This window comes from Lampetra planeri, chromosome 26 (assembly GCF_965212315.1).
Source record: "Lampetra planeri chromosome 26, kcLamPlan1.2.h2, whole genome shotgun sequence".
In the NCBI taxonomy this organism is placed as follows: domain Eukaryota; kingdom Metazoa; phylum Chordata; class Hyperoartia; order Petromyzontiformes; family Petromyzontidae; genus Lampetra; species Lampetra planeri.
In genome coordinates this window covers 2,929,732-2,954,696 of record NC_136132.1, presented here as the reverse complement: position 1 = coordinate 2,954,696, position 24,965 = coordinate 2,929,732, and the positions used below count along the sequence as shown (strand labels likewise).

General features: G+C 49.0%; 1 protein-coding gene across 2 annotated transcripts; it reads right to left on the bottom strand.

The window, feature by feature from the left end:
* Positions 1-1,465: 1,465 nt before the first annotated feature.
* LOC144727572 (protein LSM14 homolog B-like) lies at positions 1,466-24,624 on the bottom strand. 2 transcript variants are annotated; one of them, XM_078606467.1, is made up of 8 exons: positions 24,276-24,624; positions 19,832-19,989; positions 16,816-17,056; positions 10,241-10,426; positions 6,813-6,977; positions 5,369-5,471; positions 4,333-4,576; positions 1,466-3,259 (listed from the first exon to the last, which is right to left on the bottom strand). In XM_078606467.1, exons 1-7 carry the CDS (start codon positions 24,394-24,396, stop codon positions 4,369-4,371), a joined length of 1,182 nt encoding a protein of 393 aa, XP_078462593.1. In that variant the 5' UTR covers positions 24,397-24,624; the 3' UTR covers positions 1,466-3,259; positions 4,333-4,368. The 2 variants fall into 2 exon arrangements, with proteins under 2 accessions (XP_078462593.1, XP_078462592.1); XM_078606466.1 differs by having other exon boundaries at positions 10,229-10,426; positions 24,276-24,622.
* Between the last annotated feature and the right edge of the window lie 341 nt (positions 24,625-24,965).

Here is a 24,965-nt window from a genome sequence, read left to right as displayed (position 1 = left end):
CCACCAAGCCCCTCCCCTCCCCTCTCTACCCCACCCCACCCTCCCCTCCCTACCCTACCCCACCCTCCCTACCCCACCCCACCCTACCCCACCCCACCCCACCCTACCCCACCTCACCCTCCCCTTCCTACCCCACCCCACCCTCCCCTCCCTACCCCACCCTCCCTACCCCACCCTACCCCACATACTTTGAAGAGAATCCCTGGGTAGTGACTGAATCGGAGACACCAAGTTGGAGGCACTGTTTATGAACACGCACCAACAGGTTAAACACTTCCAAATAATCCGTCTGTCGTCGACTACGGCTCCCAGTCAGGGCAGCGGGTAGACTGCCTCTGACTGGCGACGCCGAGACCGTGAAGACGGAGACGGTGATGAAGACTCCAGCAACAGCGCGACGGGGACCCCCCCCCACTCCACACGACGACAGCCCCGAGGTCCCCTCCCGGGGCCCCTCTTGTACCGCCAGCGTGGCCTGGCTCCGCCTCCGGCCACGCCCCCTTTCTAGAACCTACCCGCGGGTTCCTGGTGTGCCCCTTGCGTGACCTTTCCCCGAGATCCCCCTCTGGTCTATCACGTGGCCTGCTGCTGCAAGCTGCAGATCCCCTTCCCCGCCAGCAGCCAGCGCTATGCTGCTACATAGCCAATTCGACGTCACTACACCTCCATTGGGCTGTTTGGCCTCAAGTAGAAGGGAAAACAGAAAACCCAGGAAAAAACCCTATGCAAAAGCTTAATACCACTTAAAACTTAATACCACCATTCCCCTGGCCACATACTGGAGCGCACACCTGCACCACATGGCTAGCCCAGGTGGTCTCCAAGTACTGACCAGGCCCTAGACTTGCGGACTGATAGACGTTAGAGAGATTACGATATCAATTAAAATCTATTACTCCAACTCGTGATGCGCGATTTCACGATTGTGCACAAAAGACCAACAAAATCGTGACAATTATGCATTTACATAAATCTCAATTTCATGTTTATATCGTCCATCCAGTTTGCCTATATCATCTTACATGACAGTATTGATAATTTACTCATTTTCTAACATTAGGGATTGTCATTGTGCCCATTTAGCAAGTTTAGATCGTTGCATTAGAAACAAATGAAACTTGGACTCAACAACTATCAATGGTAATTGCCAGCCCTTCTGCAATCATTCAGGAAGCCCTCCTCCAGTGTCTTGGGGGGGGTGGTGGGGGGTTGACCATACTTCACACTGGTCAATGCAGGTTTAAGGGTGGCAGGACTGGTTTAGGCATCACTTGCCACGTACATTATCTATGGCCAAGAATGTAACCTCGGGGTCACCGCAGGTCAGTGTAACGGCGCTACTGTGCACCACCACACTGGGTTATTAATTTAGCATTTCCATGGATTCATGTTAATTTTCCTTGTCAACGCATCCAGTAAACTCAGCAAAATGAAACGTGTGGCCATAAAGCAGTCAAGTCATATGCAGGGTATTGCATGGGTGCACACCTTTATTTCAAACATGCACAGAGATCACATACGTCGGACGTGCAACATAACAAAATACTAAACACGCAAAGCAGAAACATTGGATTTGTATTGTTGGCTGTTCAACCACAATCCCAACATTATTTGGCCCCGTTGAAAACAAAAAACACACAGGGTCAGCCTCAACACCACAACCAACCTCTTGGCTGTTTGACCATACTTAATCTCAGAGCGGGTCGGTGGTAGTTGCCGAACCGGGGGACCAGGACCGGTTCGTATATAAACGCCACTTATTTCAGCCATGGCTGAGAATCAAACTCGGGTGGGGGCCAGGTTCATTGCACGGGACTGCCAGCCACCCATAACCACCAATACACCTTGGTCATCATTTAGCTGCCCTTGAAAAAAATTGGTCTCTCCAGGTCAGTGCGCCTGATCTTCCAAATCAAGTTTACAGCGTTGACTTAAAATGTGCCTTATAATTGCTGACAAGCATTTGCAAACATCCATTTTCTCCGAGGTTACAATTGTCTCCACAGCAACGTCAGACAGAACCACCAATATTTCACGACGCAACACAATGTGGATGCAAACTTTGACCCTCGACTTGAACGAATGCCACGACAAAAAAACCCTAAAGAGCACAAACTGCTCAAACAACCCCTGTTCGCAATCAAAATCTAACATAACCAAGATCGTAAAAATTATAGGCGAGCAAAAAAAGGTGTCATTAATACTAGTTCACTTGACAACTTTTCCCGTCAAATTTTGCACAAAAAAAACTACGCAACACCATAAACCGCACCGGCGATCCCATGCACTGCATTTAAGTAAAGGTTGTGTGCAAATAACTACAAGATAACAGCAAAGCAGCGGTCGTCCCCACCAAAGAGGGCAAAATCCAGGATCTTACCGATAAAAAGCACCGGGTCTGGACAAGAGTTTCTGAACTGCCACTCCACCGTTTGTAATTCCCCGATATGCAAATTCGGGTACCGCGTACAACCGATATTAGGTCGGCAAGCACAGAAAGCTGCACCCACAGTGGGTTGCGAGGACTGGCGCTGAGAAGCACCATCCTAGGAGACAACCACACCAAGTCAAGATGTGATGCGCGCTGCTTTACACACCAAGCAGAGGATTCTATTTTCAAAATCGGCCCTTAAGCTGGAACAGATAATGCCTCAATTTATTGAAGGGCACTTTACTTTTGTTCAAATCCAGCAAACCCCCCACCCCACCGACCCTGTTAAAGCCATGCATTGTACTTCATTCCGGCCAAAGTTTACAGGAATCTAAAGCAATGCAGTAAATCCAACGAAGCAATGTTCTAAATCCAACAGTTGGCCAACTTTATTATTTGCCAGCCATTTCGCCGATATAAATTCCGCAACATTTAACGCTGCCTTGTGAAATACAAACAACTCCATTAATTAAATTGTCATGTCCATGCTCATTTAAGCTTAAGACAGGTCACACAAAAGCACCCATTTTAGGAGAAAATTCTTAAAGCTTTAAAGTTAAGTCCGACTTGACAGAAATGTTTAAGTTCACCCATTAGCCTGAAGTTCAAAACAATATTTACAATGTGTCAAGCGTTAAACTAAACGGTGTTTCTCTTATTTACACACCATATACATGAAAGAATCGCATATAAATAAACAAAACCCACGTACAGTCCTTGCACTACCCCTCTACTTAACGTTTCTTCAGACTCCACAAATATCTTTGTTTTTAAAGAAAGCAAACCCTCAATATATGTACACTGGGAGGAAGTGCGGTTCTCTGCAACCTGCAAACAACAAGAGCACACATTGTCGGCGTCAAAACAAAACCAACAGATCGTCGTCGACCCCACAAGGGGCTCACGAGTCTCATTTGGAGAATCATATTCCGTGGTCTCGATTTTGGCCAAGATTTGATCACAAGGTTTCTCCAAGCCATCCACAATGCCCTTCGCCAATCTCGAAATTGGGCACGAAAGCGTTACCAACCAACCCCATTTGAAAAATACTCGACATTTTTATTTTACCAGGTAAGGCCCCACAGAGCTATGTAGCTCTCTCTCAGGAGTGACATGGCCGCAAATGGATAGCTCTATGAAGTGGCTTATCGTGTGGATATTTATAGCAGCAAAATACTCGAAAATGCATGTTTTATTAAAACGAGGGATAAAAACAGATGACCCGGAGAAAAATCCACACGACCACGGGAAGGCTTTGCAAACTTCAATTATACAGGCGTTGGGGTGGAACCCACGACCTCCTGCATACCAGGCAAGGGAGTTAACATCGCCACCGTGGCATCCAAATAAGAGCAATGAATCGTCAAGAGGACATTTTGACAGTTCAAGAAAACCTGTAAGAATCTTGGCCATCAACACTCGTACCTCTGGATCTTCCAAACATGTAGCCCTCCAGTGGATCAGATCGCATAAATGCATTAACATTGGGCATGCGAATGATCGATTACAAATCTAGTCTCATGTTTAAGATTAATATAAATGAGGATTGAGAAATTCACGATATAATATGCAAATTATATTATATAAGCAATTGTGGTAGTGTACCCGTGGCTACAACCAGGAGAAGGGGAGTCAAGGATGTAATGAATGGAAAGAGGAATAGAAAGAGGGAGAAGAGACAAATGGAAAAATGGGATCAGAGTCAAGGCTATAAATGTGCCTCCATCATACTCTACGGAGCAGTGTATTTTCACAGGGGGGGGGGGGGGGGTGTTGGGGCAGAGGGTAAGGGATTCAAGCAGGGTTGGCCACAAAAGTCACGTAACTTCAGCGAGGCATGAGCAGATTTTAGATTTTGTTTTGCAGCTTAACGGGAGTGCAGGGGCGGGAGCTGCCTTTACCTGTACGTGCTCCTCCTGCTCCTCATCATCCTCCGTCTAGGCCTGCACCTTGGCCGGCCGAGGAGACTGCACTCCTGCTCCGGGCATGCCTGGCCTCCCGTCCCCACGCCGCAGGGACCCGCGGTTGAACCAGGACGCGCGGCCCCGGCCGGGCCAGAAGCGGCGAGCGCGCGCGGCCGGGAGGTTCACCCCGAACGTCTGCAGGTTCAAGCGCCGCTCCTCCGCCCACGTCACGCGGCGGTTCCTTACAAGGTGGAAGGAAGGGGGGAGGGGCACAGCTGGTGCATCTGCCAGTCATCTGTCAATCCATGGGCACCTGGGGTCTTTCCCGTGACCTCCCGTCGGCAAGCCTTCGACATTACACGTGATAGCCTCAAAGTGCACCTGGCACTTGGAGGCCCGTCAGTCACTTAGTGGTGAATGGCACGTGTTGGTATTGGAGGTGGTGGGGAGGAAGGAGATAAAGCATGAGAAATATTTGCCTCGTGCCCAGTCAAAGAATAACATGTTTTTCTCTATTTTCGGGCTCAGATTTTTTTCCGAATCAAGTGCAACACCACAATTTACGCGATGTGCATTTTTATGCACAGCAATTAAAGTTAACGTCACACATTCGTAACGCCCATAGTTTCCAGATATTCAGGAGGCGTGGTCAACCACATACGAGCAAGGCGGCAGCCAGGAACGGCACCAACAATTTCCCAAGATCTGTCATCCTATACTGGGATGGTTAGGCAAACTCCATTTGAGAGTTATTATACACGAGGGACAAAACCAAAGAAAACCCACACGTGCAAAGGTAGGAGGTGGGGGAACAGCAACACCATCTCCGTACAGATGGAGATGAATCCACTTGCTGTACTGCCATCTCCTGGAAAGTCGGTGCACACTGCAAGAGATTGTGAACCACCAACCTCTCGCCTCCTCCAGGCGCTGTATTTACGGTGTGCCGCCACCACTGCCCGGCCAAGACCATCAACACCGCAATGGGCAAGGAGATCCAATTCAAAATCACAAGTGGCAGAGACACCATTACCTGCCGTCTTCGGGAATGTTGTCAAAGAAGCTTTTTGTCTTGTCGTAGAAGCAGTTATCAGGGAACACGACAGAGCTTCTGCTGGGACCCCCCCTCTGCTTGTCTGCAGCACAAAGGGAGACACCATATAGCTTCAGACTGGAGGGGCAAGTGCTGTTGGCAAGTGGCACCTGCAGGCATGGGTGGGCCAACACCACGCTCGGTCACCTTTGTCTCCCGAGTGGCGATGGCTGGGGTGAACCACTAGAGGGGGCAATGGTACAGATTTGTTCAACCAAACCTTTCAACAGAAGCGACGTGGCAACAGATCATCGTGATGGACGCTCATGAAGATTGCTCCTAGTAAACAAAAAATGTCCAAGTGCATCATGGTCCTAAAGGGACCAACATTTAGTACAGGGAAGTCTCCAATTTTTTTTTACCATTTATTAAAATACAACTATTCACCAATGCGAGTCGGGGCTAAAACAATACAACTATAAACATGTTTTTTTATATTTCAGGCCTACCAAGCTGTAAGGTTTTTCAGAAGAGACCTGGCCACAAATGATAGCTCAACTTGGTGGCTTATTACGTGAATATTGATAGCAGGTAAACTCCAATAATTCCACGTCGAGTCTAAAATGTGGAGGTAAAAACCGGAGGACCCAGAGAAACCCATAACAGGTTTTTTGGGTTAGATCGTGATCCAACCCAAAAAAATCTGAATCATGGATATTGGCTGCAAAAGCCGACGCGTTAAACCAACCCAGAGAAAAATCCACACGACCACAGGCAGAGACACATGCATACTCCAAATGTATAATCGTCAGGGTTCGGATCAAACCCACGAGGCAAGGTAGTTAACATTTCGCCTCCGTGGTGCTGCCCCCCCCAATAATTTGTTGGCAGCAGAGGGGCGGTGTAATACAAATCCACTGTTGCACTGCACATCCGCGCTTTACACTGTCCAAGCTCCACTCTTTCAGAAACCACACCTGGCCAGTGATGCGAGGCCCTCACCCAGAAGTGCAGTGACAGCCAGCCAAGTACTAAAAGCTGTCAAATGTGGAGAGTTTCTCAAGTTATCATTCCTGACGATTACTCCAACTCATTCAGCTATCATTTGTGGCCAGGTCGCTTCTGAAAAAGCGAATAGCTCAGTGGGCTTCACCTGGTAAGACAAGATTAGTTTATTTTATTATTTCAAGCGATTGTTTACTTTACCTATAGACTGTGCACTCCCATCGTGTTTTTGTATCGTACGTTGTTACATTCTGACCTGCCCCTACTGGACAATCTGTGAAAGGCCTTTGTAGCGGCATAGGATTCCTCCAGTGGACAAATAAATATTCTGATTCTAATAGGAGACATCCTACAGGAGTGATGGGCAGTAGGGAGGTAGTGGGGGGGCAGAACCGGGCCCCCCAAAGTGCTCCTTTAAAAGAAGAAGTGCATCACCCACCTTCTCCTTGCTTGGCCTTGTTGCCCTGGAACTCCTTGTCCAGCTCGTCGCGGTCGAGCTGCGCGTTGGCGCTCTCAAAGTCAAACTCCACCTCAAACTCGTCGCCCAGGTTCGGGGTCTGGGCCTTCTGGGGACGCCCACGGGGACGCCAACGGCGGCTCACGCCTGCGGGGAGGGGAACAAAAAACACGGCAGCTTGGATTGTGAGCCACTAACGCAGTGGTGGTGGTGAGATGTTAACTACACTCGCCCGGTACGCAAGAGGTCGTGGGTACGATCCCGATCCCTACTGTATATTGGGAGTTTGCATGTTCTTTCTAGATTTGAAGCTTTCGTGACTGCAAGGATTCATACTCTTAGGTTTTTTCGGCAAAGTCACGTAGGTACCACTTGAAGACGGAAGCTTGTGTTGCCTCCGAAACATGATTTTTTATTTAACTTTTATTAATTTGAATATCATTTTTTACCTACGTGACTTTACCAAAAAAACCTACGAGTTTGCATGTTCTCCCCGTGGGTCATGTGGATTTTTCTCCAGGGTCTCCAAATTTAGAAGCGCGTTTATGACATTTGGCCGCTATAAATTTCCACACAATAAGCTACTTCGTGGAGCTATCATTTGTGACCAGGTCGCTTCTGATAAAGATGTATATTGTACAGCTCCCCTTAGGCCTTACCTGGTAAAATAATACAAATACATTCATGATAAGCATGCTCCAAGATGCCCCGGTGAACAAGGTTGCTAAATATTATTTGGGTCTTTCGGTAAAGCGACGTAGATAGGTTCAAAGAAAATAACAAAAAACTACGACGTTTCAATTGCGACAGAAGCAGTCATCATCAGGAAAAGGGGGTTAAACCTTTAAACGGTTTACCTTTAGAAGCCAACCCCCTTTTCTTGAAGGAGACCGATTGTGTAGCGATCGAAATGTCGTAGTTTTTTTATAATTTTTTTTAAACCTATGTACGTGATTTTACTGAAAACCAAAAGAATGAATTCCTGCAGTCACGAAAGCTTTAGGTCAAGATTTAAGGTTGATAAAGCAAATAACAAATTATCATAATAACAAAACTCACGTTTCATGAAGCACCCTTTCATATTGGCAATCTAAAAGCGCTGTACGAGGCAAAACAATTAACCTTATGAAAGTAAAACTGACATTAAAAGCCCAATGGACAATATAATAAAACTAAAATAAAAACATGGGCAACCCATCAGCCAAGAATTTCTTGGAAAGGGCGATTGATTAAATCATGATTTTTAAAAAAGCCAAGTAAAAATAATTTAGTCGATTTAACAAATTGTCATGGTGTCGGTAGTTATGCGAGGCACAAGCCAAGGCTAAACTTTGACCCAAGGAGCTCATGGGGCACCAGATCTATAAAATAGGGATAGCCCTAAATAGCAACTCATTCAAACTCTAATAAGCAACAAAAACCTATGGGCCGTTTACAAGCTACCTCATCTTTCCGACCTGCAACTCGGCTCGTTTCACCGTTTAAGCCCTACATCCTTCCATTTCCATCCATCTCACAATGGAAATGAACTTCTCCCCCAATACTCTTCTTGGGTGGTCACTTAATATTGAACTCCGCATCCAAAGTTGACTGGCCCTCTACAAGTGCACAAAAAGGTGGCAATTACATGTATATATTTAAAAAATGGCACAGTTGAGTGCTCTGTTAAACAGTTGACAACCGAGAGCCACACCCCGGAGCAAACCTTGCCTAACGGGTTCCGACAGATTCCTTTCAAAAGGGTGCACACATCACACCGACGCTCTGCACTGCACGTGCGCGCCGCTCGTAGCAGACGAAACATCGGAGTTGCCACGATTTTAGACGACTGCTGCGGAGCAGCGTGGAATCTAGTTAAAGTTGTATTTGAATTGGGGAGTAAATTTCGTAATCGCCGAAAGACGTAGTGTGATCACAGGACTGGGGAGATTGGGAAAGCCAGCCTAACTGAATTGGGAACTAGTGGGGAGGGGGTGGCAATGATTCAATATGTATCTAGCAACAAACCCGCTCACCTGTCACGTCTGTTATTTGACAACTTAACAAAAATGGCAGTTCTTAGGATCCCCGCAGTGTAAAGTAGCATTCGCAAATCACCATCAGTCGTCTTCTGCCAACACAATTATATCCACACGACGTACGAACGCCTCCAAATCCATCAGCACGGCCACGGTTCTGCAATGCAACAATACGCCCCACGCCACGGCACACGCAACCGCTCGTTGCAGAGGCTCAGTTCCAATTCAGCGGCAGCCCCCGATTACATCACTGCGGCTGTGTTTCACAATAATTGAAATTGCACGCCATTCTGCTTCAGTGGACGTTAAAGATCCCAGCGTTGTCATTCACAAGAGTAGGCCACTGTGTGCTGGGAGCCTGGTCAAAATTTGTCCAAATATGAAAATCACCTGCAAACTTTCTCCATTGCAATTATGCATCAATCAGTATACCCTGCTACGAAAACAGCTTTCCCGGACCCTCATGGACAAATGAGTCGTACTTCCGAGCAGGCTTCCTGGGTAAATATTCACAATCATAAAAAAAATTTGCACACCAGCTGCTCGGTATTCAGGTCGCCACCAACAGCCAAGAATCTCTTATTCCCTATTCCCTCTGTATATGTTCAAAAGGCCATTGCCAAAGTCGAGGCGAATGCACGCGTTGCCTTTGTGAGGCAGCGTCAATAATGAATGCAGCAAGGGGTTTTGCCTTTCCACCGCTATTTATATAGCCCCACGACTAATGCCTCGATAGAATCTGTGCACGTCTAGCCTTCAATACACGAACGCATTCGTCTCACGTGGCTTCAATATAGCAAACGTAGACTTCAATATTGCGCACGGTACAGACCCCCCTCCACATGTAGGAGGCAGTTCATCATGGTGCAATAACTTATCGATCTCTATCGATCAAATTAAACAGCACATTTATTTTAGAATGCGCATACGAATTATGCTTTTTTTTCTCATGCAGCATGTGCCATCAATCATGGTTGTGGGTGATGTTTGACCATATTTCATTACGCTGGGCAGTGCACGCGTTGGTGAAGGGCAAACATTTCATCTCGCCTCCCACCAAGTAGCCGGGCTGGCGCGAGTGCCCCATTTAATGCACAGGTAGGCAACAGGTCCAGGAGACAGGACGACTGCCGTGGCATTGGGAGGAGAGCTTGTGCCCAAGGTTCTGCTTTGGAGCCCTTCTAAAGAACCACACCTCGCCCACACACACCCAGCACTGTATGCACCGCACGTAGCCAACCGTGCTAGAAATCAGAGTGCGCGTCGGTACGAGATGCGAACGGTCAATTGGGACACATTGCTCAAAAACGACCGGACAAATTTGATGAACAGATGAATGACGGCATGGGGGTGGGGAAGGGCGTAGACCACCTACACCACCTGAAGTCGTACTTGCTTGCCCAACGCTGGGAGCCGCGGGACCCGCAATCTGCTTCACGGGGGTCCTCTGCTGCTGTTGCTGCTGCTGTTGCTGGGGTGCCGTCTGCACCCCCTGCTCCACCGTGACGCTCTTCCTCGCCGACTGCTGCGGTGTGGTGTTGACGCGCACGGTGGCCGCACTTGCTTTTGGTGCCACACCTGTGTGGAGGAGACGGGCACAGCTGGGCACTCGTCTCAGTTCGCCAACCCATGGGGACACGTGGGTCCGTCCCGTGACCTCCCCCGTCAACGACCGTCGACACGTCGTGGCCTTCAAAGTGCACCCGATCTGGCACGGGCGCCGTGGTGGCGTCACCGTCACTTAGTGGTGAAAGGTGGTTGTTGGTATTATGGGGGTGGGGGCGTTCTACAACAGCTGTGTGGGCAAGATACGTGCCAAAGCCCTCCATCACCCATCGTGTTGTCATCGTCATTCCTTCATGACCATGACCACCACCACCGATCGTTCCTCACGACTGCAGTCACAAGTTTGTGTTCTCACCAAGCAGCGGGGCTCGCCACGCACAAATCCCAGCGTGGCCGAGCGTGCGATGTTTACTTTCACTTCAAGCGAGGCCGTCAAAACCACACGGGATCACTCGGCAGCTAAGCACAGCGTTGCCGACAACCTCATTTGCGTCTCCGACATTTACGAAACGGAACCTCATTTGCTCTTGATGCATCCAATTGCCATCGCACACTATGCATTGTGCAAACGATTCTTTCGCACTGGTTTAAAAACATTTTTGCCACGCGCATAGCAAACGTTTGTCGTTGGGGGGGGGGGGGTGTTTGCGCGCACTTTTATGGTCGGGCAGCACCACTTTGGGCGTTGGGGGGAGGTTTAAACATTAATTAACGAGACGGTGGAATGAGGGTCACCACGGCTGTTGTCCACAAGCCACGGCAGATTTTACGATTCGTCCTCTCGCCTGCAGAGGGAGACCTCGGCTAAACCAACACGGGCAGCACGATGATTCACACGTGTCTGTTAAAATCGGTGGCTGTTATATAACATTTACTGCAGCCTTGCAACCCCCCGTTTGGTTCTCATTCGTTAAATTTGCAGTGTTAACAAATGTAGATTTGATTAAACAAAGTAGTTGCACTTGCGCGCCCGTGCTTAATTTGTGCTGCGATTATTCACCTTCTAAAAACAATCTGCCCATGTCTCGCATCCCCAGAAACCCCCAAGTGCGTGTACCCCCCCTTGGGTTAAGAACCACTGGGTTAGATGATCGTGGGGTACACAGAAATAGCAATTTACAACTTCCCCGCTATTACGTCGTCACATTATTACTAACACCGCTACCCAATTTACGTCGGTGACAGCATCAGTCCTTCCGCATATCCATCGCCTCTACCCTCACCTACCCTGTAAACCAACTACTTTGTGCCGCGCGCATGACGACATGTACTGCGCTGTCGATAACAAAATATAATCACGGACAGTATTTTGGGAAATAATGCTTCGATTTACGTCGTTTAAATATTCGCCCCACATTTCAGGAACGCATCACTAATGTAAATCGGATTACTCTGCAATGCCCAATGTTCTGCGACACCCTCTGCTACCCGACAAATTAAAATTTGTCACCTGGACTACCATACCAATCGATGTGGTTTCAAACGAGAATGTTGAAAAGAGCAAAAAAAAATCTGATTTTTGTACAACGTCTCACTGGACATTACAAATCGGGCATCAGGTGTTTGGTAAGAGATGCAGGTGAAGATCCGATCAGAAATCCTCTCCATACCCAGCCAGTGAATAGGGTGGCCACAACACCACCACACCCCTCGGTGAGATCAATATAGCCAGTTGCCTCTGGCAACCTCATTTTTCACAAACCAGAGAAAAGAAAAGTCTTAGTTCACCATTGCCATGGAAAAATGCATCGTGCAGGACTTTTAAGCTGCAATAAAAAAATGTGGGTGCACATCTTAATTGGGTGGAGTGGTGGAAGTGGTAATTTAAAAACTGTATTTTTATCAGGCAAGACACAGAGCTATATTGCTTTTTCAGAAGCCACTTTGCCACAAATAGTCACTAAATTAAGTGGCCTTGGTAAATGCTGTTATTGCAAACAAAAACCATTTAGCACCACATTTGTATTATCGCGTGGTAGGGGTGTGAAGAGTGGCTCTCGCAGAACTATGAAGCCAACAAAACAAATAAAACCTAATCTCAGCCACATCACGAGTAAATTATATCCAAATCAGTGGTTGGCTCACCACCTACCCATTCACCACAACCACACAAGTATGGTAGAGGTCAAATAACGCCCCCCCCCCCCGCATGACAGACAGCATGGCCTTCGTCCAGCAGTGCAATGATAGAGGGCACCACATTCTCACGCTTTAAATGACGGGTTATACTGGTAGGAACGAAGTGAACCAGCCTACAAAAGATTATATCGTCCGTCCGTGTAGCAACATCACCCCCTACTGCAAACACTTGGCAGGACCCTACAAAAACCTTTAGACTCGGTGACGCTTTCGTGGCTAAACAAGTGTAACATTCCCTTAGAATTCCCTGAGATAGCTTTTAAAACATTTACATTAAAAATTAACTCACAGCGGCTTAAAGCCTACAGCTAGGCCTAAAGCCTAGAACTAGGCCTCACTCTCCCTTCGTATCGTACCCCCGCGTGTGTGAAAGGGAGTTAATGTTTAACAATGTAACATTCCATGATGTTTTTAAATAGAAACATTTATATTTTAAGCTTTTACATTAATAAATAAAACATTTAAATTAAAAATTAACTCACAGCGGCCTAAAGCCTACAGCTAGGCCTAAAGCCTAGAACTAGGCCTCAAACTCTCCCTTCGTATCGTACCCCCGCGTGTGTGAAAGGGAGTTAATGTTTAACAATGTAACATTCCATGATGTTTTTAAATAGAAACATTTATATTTTAAGCTTTTACATTAATAAATAAAACATTTAAATTAAAAATTAACTCACAGCGGCCTAAAGCCTACAGCTAGGCCTAAAGCCTAGAACTAGGCCTCAAACTCTCCCTTCGTATCGTACCCCCGCGTGTGTGAAAGGGAGTTAATGTATAACAATGTTACATTCCCTGATGTTTTTAAATAAACATTTAAATTACAAGCTTTTACATAAATAATAAAAACATTTAAATTAAAAATTAACTCACAGCTGCCTAAAGCCTACAGCTAGGCCTAAATCCTAGAACTAGGCCTCAAACTCTCCCTTCGTAGTCAGATTAGGTGTAGCAACATCGCCCCCTACTGCAAACACTTGGCAGGACCCTACAAAAACCTTTAGACTCAGTGGGGCTTTCCTGGCTAAACAAGTGTAATAATACATGATGTTTATATTCTTTGGTTATTCGTTCCTACCAGCCCACCCCGCAGGGTCCTGTTTCTGAAAAGGCGACAATTTAAAAACACAATCACCGGGTATCACCATCAAGTGCAAAGTAAAAACAAAAATGTTAGTCCGCATGCACTAAATATTATCATCATCATGCTGTTATATACAGAGCCTTTTATGTTCCTGCATATGCTTCCCAAAAGACTTCCATAAAAATAGCTGCACTCAACTGCGTTCAATTAAGATCGCATTAATCATGCAGTTGCTCTAAACGAGCAAGACGAAAACGACCCAAGGCAAGACCACTGGGCAACGGAAAATACATGGCAAGGTCATGAAAGGGTACAGGTGCAGCCCTGCAATTTCTTGCCGATACCACGAGTGGAGAAGCCTGCATTGAAGATGGCTCAAAAGCCCTCTCAAAAAATGGCATTTGATCAACTATGCCAGACAACTTTGAAAAGCGGCAGTACCCACATTTTACCCCACCACACGTGACCTGCCGATCTACCAAATCCGTGGCAGCTTTAAATCATTTACATCGCTGGGATGGAAATAGCCGGGGACATTTAACAAACCTCGCCTTCGTTGTTTGGGAGATCGAATAGGAGCAGCGACCTCTGGGATCCCAAGTCCGGCGCGCTAACCATTTACAATACCACGGCGACTTCCCTGGGGGTCATTTAAAAAAAGGGAGCAGGGATGAATCGCTCGAGGCAAAGCCAGTGGGCGTCACGGACCCTCCTTCAAGGTCATAACCACCACACCCAAGGGCAAATTGTAGCAGAGGGATTCTTGCCGTGGTTAAACAACCGTATTTGACACCCCCACCCGACCTGTGCCGGATTGTCACGTCAAGCCGGCTTTGAGCGTGGTTAGAACGGTACTTGCCCATCCACAATGACCACGAATATTGGGTCAGATCTCAGAAGTAGAGCAAAGTTCGAGCCTGGGCTAGTGCGTAATGAAATATGTCACACTTGACAGGCGTTACATAGAACGCGGGGCTACATGGGTCAGCCACGGAAGGCAGTGCACGGCAAGGCCCATTGTACTTCTAAGGTTCCACCACCTTCATCTATGGCGCCCCCCCCCCACACACTTACCAGCATGGTAACATGTGGTCAAACCACCCCCACAACTCATTGGGCTGTGGGGGGGGAGGGGCACTCGTCCCGCACCTCCAGTTAGCATGGTTGGCCAAGTACGGTACGAAAGTCCAACATGCATCCATCCAGTAGTGGATTGCCTGGCAATTCTCGGTGTTTAAGGCTTGGGCTGAGGTGGCAACCAGAAGATTGGCAGTCCAACTGTGCAGAGCTCAAGTTGCTCCCCCATTGTGCCTCACAGCACCAAGACCCTGGGGGGTTCAATGTGGACCGTTCTCCCTCCCCATTCTGCAATGGGTTTCCCCCCTCTGGGTTCTCTCAACACGAGTACAATCCATACATCGCAAATGCAGGTCCATACAAAGTGTGCAGAGACTCGGGCGTTCCTGGCAACATAAAGGTCAGCGCAAGAACGTATCCTCAACGTTCAATTCATCCTAGGGAGAGGTCAATCTGGGCTAGAAAATGCGATCGGACCTTCTGAAAGAATCCGATTAGGAATTGCAAGTCGGAGCTGCGACGGCCCATTACCAATCGAAAGATTCGATCGGGAATCAGAAGCAGCTTCTGACGGCACAAATTAAGGCTCTGTCGAGTCTTAGAAGAGATCGATAAATTAGGGGGAGGGGGAAGAGCTACAGGAACAGTGACACCCAAAAGACAAAGACCCCAGTGCGCAGCCTTACAGACTCTTAAGAGCGAGCGCCGTCACCATGCGCCCATCGATAAATTCAGCAACGGTGCGCAAGCAGAGCGTGGCTTGGACAGCACCGTGACCGGCTGCCTTCCTCTCCGCGTTGTCGAGGTTTCACGGCACGGTAAAAAAAGGCACCCGTTTAAGACGGGGTCTACTTAAGCAGACCGCCACCGGTCCAGATACATCCACCACCGATTTTTTGTCCAAGAATAACACCTTGCTCGATAACACAGGAGGCGCGCTATGAATACGCCGCAGCACCACACGCATCATCACCAAGATCGCCCCCGTGTAGCCTTAACAGACTGCTGTGTTTGGGGGGGCGGGGGCAAGTGCTGTTAGCAAGCAGCTATGGAAGGCTAAGGCACACCGAGTGGGTGGCCAGCACCATGGCCCAGCCGCCTTTGTCTCCCTAGTAGAGCCATTTACACAATCGCACAGGTACCCAATTAAAGCCAAATCTACGCAAGGCGAAGCCCAGAACTGGTTCAGAAATTCAGCTGGCGTCCGCAGCGAGCAGGAATCGATCTCGGCTCATTGGGTTTGGCTCACAGCGCGCCAACCACCGCACTACCACTCCCAATATCCACCACCACCCAGCCCCACATACACCAACCGACCCGTGGCTTTATTTCATGCGGAACGGTACAAGAACAATGCGAGTAACTTTGGCACGCCACGTCCGGCCACAGCACAACTCCGCAACCTCCCCTCTACCCCTCTACCCTCCCCACCTCCCCCAAGGACCAGGACAGTCCCCGCCAGGCACGGTTTCTCTGCGGCGGTAGCCCCGGCCGTCTGGAACGTGGCCACGGCCTTCCCTCCACTGCAGCACGCGGCGGCGGCATTCAAGACACACCGACGTTTGGCAAAAAAAATGGACACTTAAAATGACATGCATCCATGCAACTGTGCCCAGATTTTGAAAAAGACAACTACGCACCTTAAAGGTCATGGCATTTATGTCCGCGAAATACTGTACAGGTTACGAATAGCATTATTATCGTCATCATCATCCTTTCCATCCAACATCCGTTCATATGATTATCAGAATACAGGGTCAAAGATAAGTATTTTATATGGATAGGCGTTCTTTGTACTCCCAATAAGTGCCTTGCGCATAGTCACGACTCCAAGCCTGCCTAGCAGAAATCCAGAAAATGTTGAGCGTGGAATTACCGAGTCCACCCCCAGCACTCGCACAAAAAGACAAGGACCCCCTCCTCGCATAGCCTTGAACGGATGGGATAAGTTGCGTTAGTGAGCACCTACGAAGGGGACAACCCAGAACAGTTTCAGATAATCGTCGCCGGCGTTGGCCGCGAGCGGGATTCGAACTCTGTCTGCCGGGTTCGTAGTGCGGCGCGCTCACCACGACACCGCCGCACCCACACACACCACCCATACCTGCAGCTCCTACGTACGCAGGCTGCACGAAGGGATAGTGCCCGACCGCCGCTGCCGCTGCTGCCGCCGCCGCCTGCACGAGCTGGTGGGCCTGCGCGCCGTGCTGAGCGTGGCCCGCGTAGCCGCCCATGGCCCCGTAGGGTCCGGTCGGCGTGCCCGGCACGGAGTAGCGGCTCGCCGCGCCGCCGCACACGTGGTGCAGGGGGTAGCGAGCGGCCCCCCCCGGGGTGCCTAGGGAGGACTGGACGGGGGTGGGGGGGGTTTACGAAGCAATAGAATAATTTTGACTCAAAGATTTCGTGACTGCAGGAATTCATATTCTTGGGTCTTTCGGTAAAGTCACGTAGATAGGTTCGAAGAAAATAATAATAACTACGACGTTTCGATCGCTTGCATTGCGATGGAAACGTCGTAGTTTCCTGTTATTTTATTTTTATTTTAACCTATCTATGTGACTTTACCGAAAGACCCAAGAATATAACAAAATAATCCTAATGATGTACGCATGTTGAACTTCTTTTACACAGTTCGTAGTCAGTGCTAATAAATTAACTGGGAGAAAAGAAGAGGCTTTAGCCTTTCTGGAAATAAGACAGTCGATGTACATAGTCACCAACACCCTCAGCTGTGGCAGCACAACCGAGCAAGCGCCTATTAAGGTCGATGCTGGACGAGCAGGTGGGTGGTGGGACAACAGCACCCCGGGCTACCTTCAACCCCCCCCCCCTTACACCTGCACCAGGCATGCATTTAAGGCGGAGTCGCCCTTGGGGAGGCAACGGGGCAGATGATAAAACTCTCCGCCGATATTCTCCGTGGCTGGAAATCGCTCTCAGGCGGTCTCGCAGCGCACCGGACCAATCTGCAAGCACCGCTCGCGGTTCCCCCAGACGGCCAGACTGCCCCCGGCATGTCGCGCGCATTATGGGATCGAGGCCTCGGAGAGCGCCTAAGACGCAGCAGGCGTTGGAGGGGTGATACCAGGATACGGCTGTCAGCTCACTGGCGTGCACATCCCCACATCCCCCCAGGGCTGAGTCTCATTTTCCACCCGACCCCTCTCTCCCCCCAAAGTTTATCCTGATTGTGCCATCGGCGGCACGTCGTCGCGAGACGAAGAATCCCATTCCGTTCTTCCGCAATGACCCCTTCGCGTTCGAGAACGGCCCACGAAAGCGGATATCAGAGCTGCCTCTCGAGACCCCTGCAAATGCCCTCTGGTCCAAATAGTAGAGGGGGGGGGGGGGACACTTCCAAGCACTCTGCCAAAGTGTGCGATTGTTTGTCACGTGACAACGAAGTTTTAAATTCTCCCGAAATGGAATTTGAAATGGGGTTTTGTTGTTTCAGTCATTGGTGATCAGGCTGAGATTATCAATTCAATAAAACGGTGAACCCAGTTCAATCCTCGATTTGAAACCAGGGCCCTCAGCGTTACAAGTTATGATCCGACATCCGAGCGACCGGGCAAAATGTTTTCCTTCTTTTATATGAAAAACACAAAAAGCTTAAATTACCTTTCAATATTCACGTATAACATGCTACGAAAGTTACTTCAAACTGTCGTGTCCCTTTAGGGATTTCCCGTCATTTTTTGGATAACCTGGCACACAACCCAGGCACGCATCCAACTACACAAGCTACACGTTTTCGTTTTCCAATGTGCCTCCCGTTATATGGACCATTCGTTATGTGTGCGTTTGCACGCTTTCTTAGCGGACTATATAAAACTACTGCTTGGCAGCCAAAACAGCGCACAACATCTGTTGCATTTGCAGAGGCCCCCCATTTGCGGTCTTGGCATTGGCCAATACCACTATCGTAGCGTTGAATGGCGCAAACGCACGAACAACCATGCCACAGCTCCCCCTCCTGTGAAGAACACTTAAGAATATAATACAATTCGTAAAGACACCAAGATGAACAAATCAACATCGTATTCCAGTTCATCACGTAGGCTTTTGCAACCAATATTAACATGAGTTTTTTTTTTGGGGTTAGATCACGTAAATGTCGTTGAACCCGCCACACCCGACAGCCAACTAGTGAGGGTTGTCACGTAAACAGAACATGCCAATTATTTACTGTACATCACAGGTGTGTTGGAGGTGTAAACCCACCATAAATTACAACTAGCATCAGCCAACAGCATAATTTGTGTAGAAATCCTCCTGTTGCTTCTGTCTTGAGGGATACATGTGATGTCGTCACTTGAGAGCCATTCAGGTGCCAGGGTCAAGGAGTTGCGCAATTCATCCATTGGCACGCTGGCACGGATCTTGGTAGCCTCCTCCTCAACCAATAAAACCCTCCAACGTACCTCTCATAAAGCCTCTTAATGTGAAGTGCGGTCTCCAACTCGTATACTCCACCATCTCTGGCTTCCCGATTCCAGTGCCATGAAGAGCAATTCGCCCGAAATGTGCCCGATCAGTGTCGAGAACTTGCGTTTTTATTTGACATTTTGTCAATCTATTGCGAAAGATGTCCCTTAAAGCCTTAACAGACGTTTGGGGCAAGTATTGTGCGAGCAACTTTGAGGCAGGCAAGGCACACGGAGGGGGTTGGGGCAGATGATCTTCACCTGGTGATGGCCGTAAGTTGGAATTAAACCCCGGTGGTCGTAGCCAGGTTTGTGAAGCAGCGCATCAACCACTGTGCCACCACTCCCCTAAACCATGGCACCACTGCAGTGGCAAGATGTTAACTACCTCGCCTGGAATACAATAGGTCGTGGGGGTTCGATCCAGACCCCCGACGCCTTTATATTTGGAGTTTTCAACGCTCTCCCCCGTGGTCGAGTGGATTTCTCCAGGTCATTCAGTTTTAACCTCCACATTTAGAACCAACGTGCGTTTAGAGTATTTGGCTGCTAGATATTTCCACACGATGAGCCACTTCGTTGAGCAAATCATTTGTGGCCAGGTCACTTCTGAAAGAGCTACGTAGCTCGGTGGGCCTGACCTTGTGAAATAAAAAATAGTTTAACGGTAAAGAGCGGCTGCACATCTCTCACCTGCACGATGGCCGGGTCGTGGTGCAGAGCGGGTAGCAGGGACTCGCACACGGTCAGGTCCTTGATGTCGCTGGCGCGGAAGATGATGTACTCGTAGACCTCCTCGCGAGGGGCGACGGGTCGGTCGGCGGGGCGCCGCTCCGTGCCGAACGAGCGCACTGCAAAAGACGAAGATCCCCGTATAGCCTTAACAGACCGTAGGGGCAAGTGCTGTTAGCGAGCACCTATGAAGGCCGCAACGGCACACGAAGGGGGTGGGTGGCCAGCACCACGGCCGACCGCCTTGTGGGCCTTACCCGGTAACCTAAATAATCGTTTCAAATAGTTTGTAGCGCCATGCCAAGCTACCTTCATCCTCCCCAGTGCCGATTTAATAGAAATGTTTTACTTTTACACACCACACCAGGTAACATAACTTGAAGGCAGTCTACCTACGCGAAGCCCAGAATGGGTTCGGATATAAAGGCCACCCGACGTTGTCTGTAGCCAGCAATAAAATATAGCTTACGAGATTCTGTGCCGCACACATTTCTCAACTCTGCAAGCCATGCAAAGCCAAAAATTAAGATTAATTTATTTCCTGCAAACAAGCTGCATTAAAACCACTCGCCCATCATCCATAACCCATATGCCTGCAGGTATTGAAATGTTTATGGGCATCAACATCACAAATCCCTATCATCACCCTCGCAACCTGCTTAGCAATTACAAACATCCCTCCCGGGCCAGCTTAATATTCAAATTTTTGAGGAACGCATTCTCATAGCCAAGACGCAAGTCAGTTCATCTTTCAACGTCAACGGACCAATGCGCGCGGTGCAAATGATTGTTATTTCAGTGTAGAGCGGTGGGGCAGTGGTTGTCGCACTTGTGTACCAACACTGCTCTCGCCTGGGTTTCATTCCCGGCCATGGCAATCAATGGCGCGAGTGGCAGAATTGTAGCCAACCGCAATTATCATTACAAGCCGCGAAAATGTCGATTGTATTTTTTAAAACGTTTTTTAAATGGAACAAGTGCAGTTATAGTTTGTTCTCGCGAATACTTAATTTTATCGTAAATTAACAGAATTCCCCAGGAGTCACCAGGCAAATTTAGAGAACGGGATGGCCAAGCAAAGTGACATTTCTGGCATCAAATTTCGTTCCCTCCCGTCCTTGGGAGCCTGCAAGCATCTCAACGATGCGACGGATCCCCACCCCCCACACCTCGTGACAAACACCACGAGCGCACACCACCGCTATCCCCACCCCATGTAAAAGACACTTCATGCAGCCCGCAGAAAGCCACTTGTCCAGTTAAAAGCAGCATGCGCAAGAGGCGATCGGCGGAATCATGGGAGAGATACTGAGATGGCATTAGGGCTTGAAAATCGTGTCTTTGTATTGTTGGTTGTAGTATTGTTCTGATCCCGCACCTGCTGAGACGTCTGCAAAAGAACTTTATAGCTCATTGGATTCCTCCAGTCAAAAAAAAAGATTGATTTTGAATCGTCGTTTGTAGAATCCGGATGGTTTCAGCCACGCGTAATTAAAAAAATCGGGTTCTCAGGTAGCACGAGTTCATGGGTCTCAGCCTGGTCAATAACTGCACAGAAATAGGCATAAAATTTGGGTTTAAATAGATTCCAGCTCGCGTGATTAAACTCATTGTGCCCATGGTCACACGTCGATCAAGTCGCAGAGTTCCACCACCTACTTGGTGTTCCTGCAATGGCGCACAAGCACACGCGCGCCTCTCATTCCTCGCACATGAAGGCGCCCCCCCCCCCCTTATTGCCCCGAAATGTTGCCAGATTTAGATTTTAATTTGTAGATTCGTACTTTAAAAAAACAAGGCGGCGGTGTTGACGAATGCGCCGCGGGGTTCGTCGTCGAGTAATCGCCCAGAGGCGCAGGCGGCAGATGGCATTGCCGTTGTACAGCGGGCTTGAGACGCGAGGGCAATTCACAAGGCAACAGGAGCAGCAGCAGCGATGGTCGATCCACTGCTGGATGAATCTCAACCACCCCCCCCCCCAACGCCAAACCGCCGCAATGCATCGAGACCCTGCGACAGGACGACAAGCCACCGCACGAGCACATTCCCCCCATACTCGCCTCTAAGACGCCGCAACTCGCCCCGTTTATTAATCCTCCTCGCCCCATCCCCGCGTCCATGCTAGCCTGCACCACCCCCAACTTTGATGTTCTTTTGTAAGTAGGGTTATTTTACACACATTTAAGTCCCCCCCCCCCCCCTCATCAACCACATTTAACGTTGTTTCGCAAATACGTCGTTACTTTACTAAAATGCCACCACTGCCCGATTCGAGTCGCCCAAAACCCCGCACTCACGTCGCTGGCAACATCGTCCGTTCCCGACTCGTTATCAGTCGTCCTCTCAGCCTTCGCCTCCTCCCGTACCTCGCTTCCCTCCTCTCGTTTCATGCCCCCCCCCCTGCTCCGCTCCCAATCCCTCCCACGACTCCCCAACCGTTCCCCCTCCCCTCCCCGGGCACAATCCAAGTTTCCGCTCCATTTCCCCGACTTGCCCCCCTTTGCACTGGAACAAACTTCCCCTCCACGTGAAGCGAGAAGCACCCTCCTCCCCCCGTCGAGATTCCGCTCTTCCTTGGGCCCATCCTTCCCGAGGCCACCCCCCGCTGAAATTCCCGTACCCACTAAAACCTCCCTCCCCATACCCAACCCCCCCCCCCCATCCCTATTCGCCGTATCACCTTCAGCTACCCTCATTGTACCCACTTCATAACCCTTGTAAAGCGCCCTGGATAAAGGCGCTATGTAAATATACGATTCGATATACGTCGTTTCGATATTCGTCGTCGCACCTTTCAGGAACGAATCGCCCCCCCCCCCCAACGATAAACGGTCGTTTGGTCGATACCATCAATCCCGCCGCAATGTGCTCTCATCAAAGTTCACAATCAATCTTACAAATCAACCCCCCCCCTCCCCACCCTCTCTCACTCACACGCTTCTTTGCCAAACTTTTTGGCTATCGAGCTCGCGGCCGTGGCGGCGATGGTGGGAATCGTTACATCGAGCGAAGAGCAAATGAGATGGGCTCTCAGCTACTTGAGCGTGTGCAAGTGCCGAACCATCAAAAGAGAGACGCATCACCGGACGGAATCGCCATCCGCGCACAGCCCTGACGCTTATCGCTGCAATCCGCACAGTGTCCAACTGCCGCCTTGCATTGATTGAAGGATTTTCACATGCAACTAATGACATCGATAAATACGGTTGCTTCCCTCTCCCCCACGCCATACGAAAGAAGAAGTGCTCAATTGTGCCAATTTCATCCCGGCAGGTGCCGTTGGGTGCAATCTTTGACGGCAAAAAGAAATCTGGAACATTTCCAAATTAATTTGTGCGAGTGGCAACAATGTTTAACTATTACGTAGAAATACAACGACTTAAACATACACAGATCGATCTTTAAACTCTCGTGTGGCCCACTTTACTTGTTTGCAATCGAGGGTTTGTAGATCTGGGGGGTTGTGCGCAACAAGGCAAATGCTTGCTTAATAAAACCAACATTTTAAATTGCGGCGAATGCACGGCATTATTCCGTGTGCCAAACCACTTTCCAGCGTGCATCCGGAATTAGTGCCCTCATTAGGAAAACAAATCCACAAAGCATTAAAATACTATGGAAATTAAGCATACGCTTTACCCCTTTGGCAATAAAACTGGTGTTCAAGAGGTTCTAAAATCAAACTAGAAATATTTTGCGAGTAATCATATATGTATTAAGGACATGGTACTTGTGGTGAACATGCCACCAAAAACATGCTCCGATAATATTCGGGCATGGTCTTTGAAACTGGTTGGTCTACACCAGAGACGGCAGCCTTTTTTAGAGCCCCGTCTCACCACCAGTGTCAGGCCAGAGAAGGCTCTGGTGTCGGCCAGTTTTCAAAGACAACGCAGTATATTATTATCAGAGCATGCTCATCACAAGTGCTGCGTGTGGTTAATGCCAGGTGTGGACTCGAGTCATGTGACTTGGACTCGAGTCAGACTCGAGTCATGAATTTGATGACTTGCGACTCGACTTGGACTTGCATAACAATGACTTTGTCCCACCTCTGGTTAATGCAGACTTGGATTCCTTGCAACAAAAAAAAGGTATCTTATTTGTCGCTTGAACATCTTACTGCCTGGAAGGGTAAAACCGATTCTTAATATCCACACCTTGACACTGGCAATGTGTGGATATTAACATTCAACGACACGCACACAAACTGCACAGTAGTAATAACATCACCGTACCGTAACGCTCACCTCTTGGCCAACTCTCTCCAAGCAAATCTTGCCAAGTGCGTGTCAAGACAACTAAACCAGCTTCATTCAACCCACCCCGAGCTTCGGAGAGATCCTCCAGGCATCGGGGGGGGGGGGGGGCGCCCGGAGTCGCCCCGTAAAACCCCCGTGCGTACCTTTCGCCAAGGCGATGGTGGAGTTGTCCGTGTCGATCGTGTACAGGATGCCCTCGTAGCGTATGCCCGCCTTTGAGATCAAGCTCATCTTGCTGCCTATGTAGGGCGTCGTAGTCGCCATGATCGCTGGCGGCTACGTGCGACGAGATGGGTTGGTGGTGGGGCCGAGGAGGAGGAGGAGGAACCTGGCCCAGATCGCGAGACGATGATGATGATAATATAGCCAACGGTGTGGCCCGCGTGCTCACGGACACGCCGTTGGAAGTGAACTGCACATGGATGGCGCCGACCACGCGGATTTGTGGGGGATTTTTTTTCTTCCGCGCAACGTTTGTCGGGATACTTGAAAGCGTTTTACTCTCACCCCACCCCCTCTCGATACCTGAAGAGCCTTGCCCACACCCCTCCCCCTTCGCCTCTCACCTGGAGACAGGTGCAGGCTGTGAAAATTAGGCGGGATTTGTATTTAATTAGCGGAGCCGTTCCGGTTGTTTTGCGTGAGCCGCGCTTCGTGATTGAGTTGGGGGTGTCACGCCGGCGTGAGTCTGCGGACAGGAATGGGAATTCAACCAGACGAGAGAGGACCTTGCGACTCACAGATGTCTCTCTCTCTGTGTCTCTCAGGGGAGATCTGGGTTACAAGAGCTCATCGTCATGATAATAAGTAATGTATGTATGTTGAACTTCTTT

Excerpts from the sequence above, each read along its gene's own strand:
- LOC144727572 (XM_078606466.1), bottom strand. The coding sequence starts at position 24,396 with ATGGCGACTACGACGCCCTACATAGGCAGCAAGATGAGCTTGATCTCA. Across the intron at positions 10,427-16,815 it reads TGCGTACGTAGGAGCTGCAG|GTGTGGCACCAAAAGCAAGT; the intron begins GTATGGGTGGTG and ends TCCTCCACACAG. Across the intron at positions 5,472-6,812 it reads CAAGGCCAAGCAAGGAGAAG|ACAAGCAGAGGGGGGGTCCC; the intron begins GTGGGTGATGCA and ends TTTGTGCTGCAG.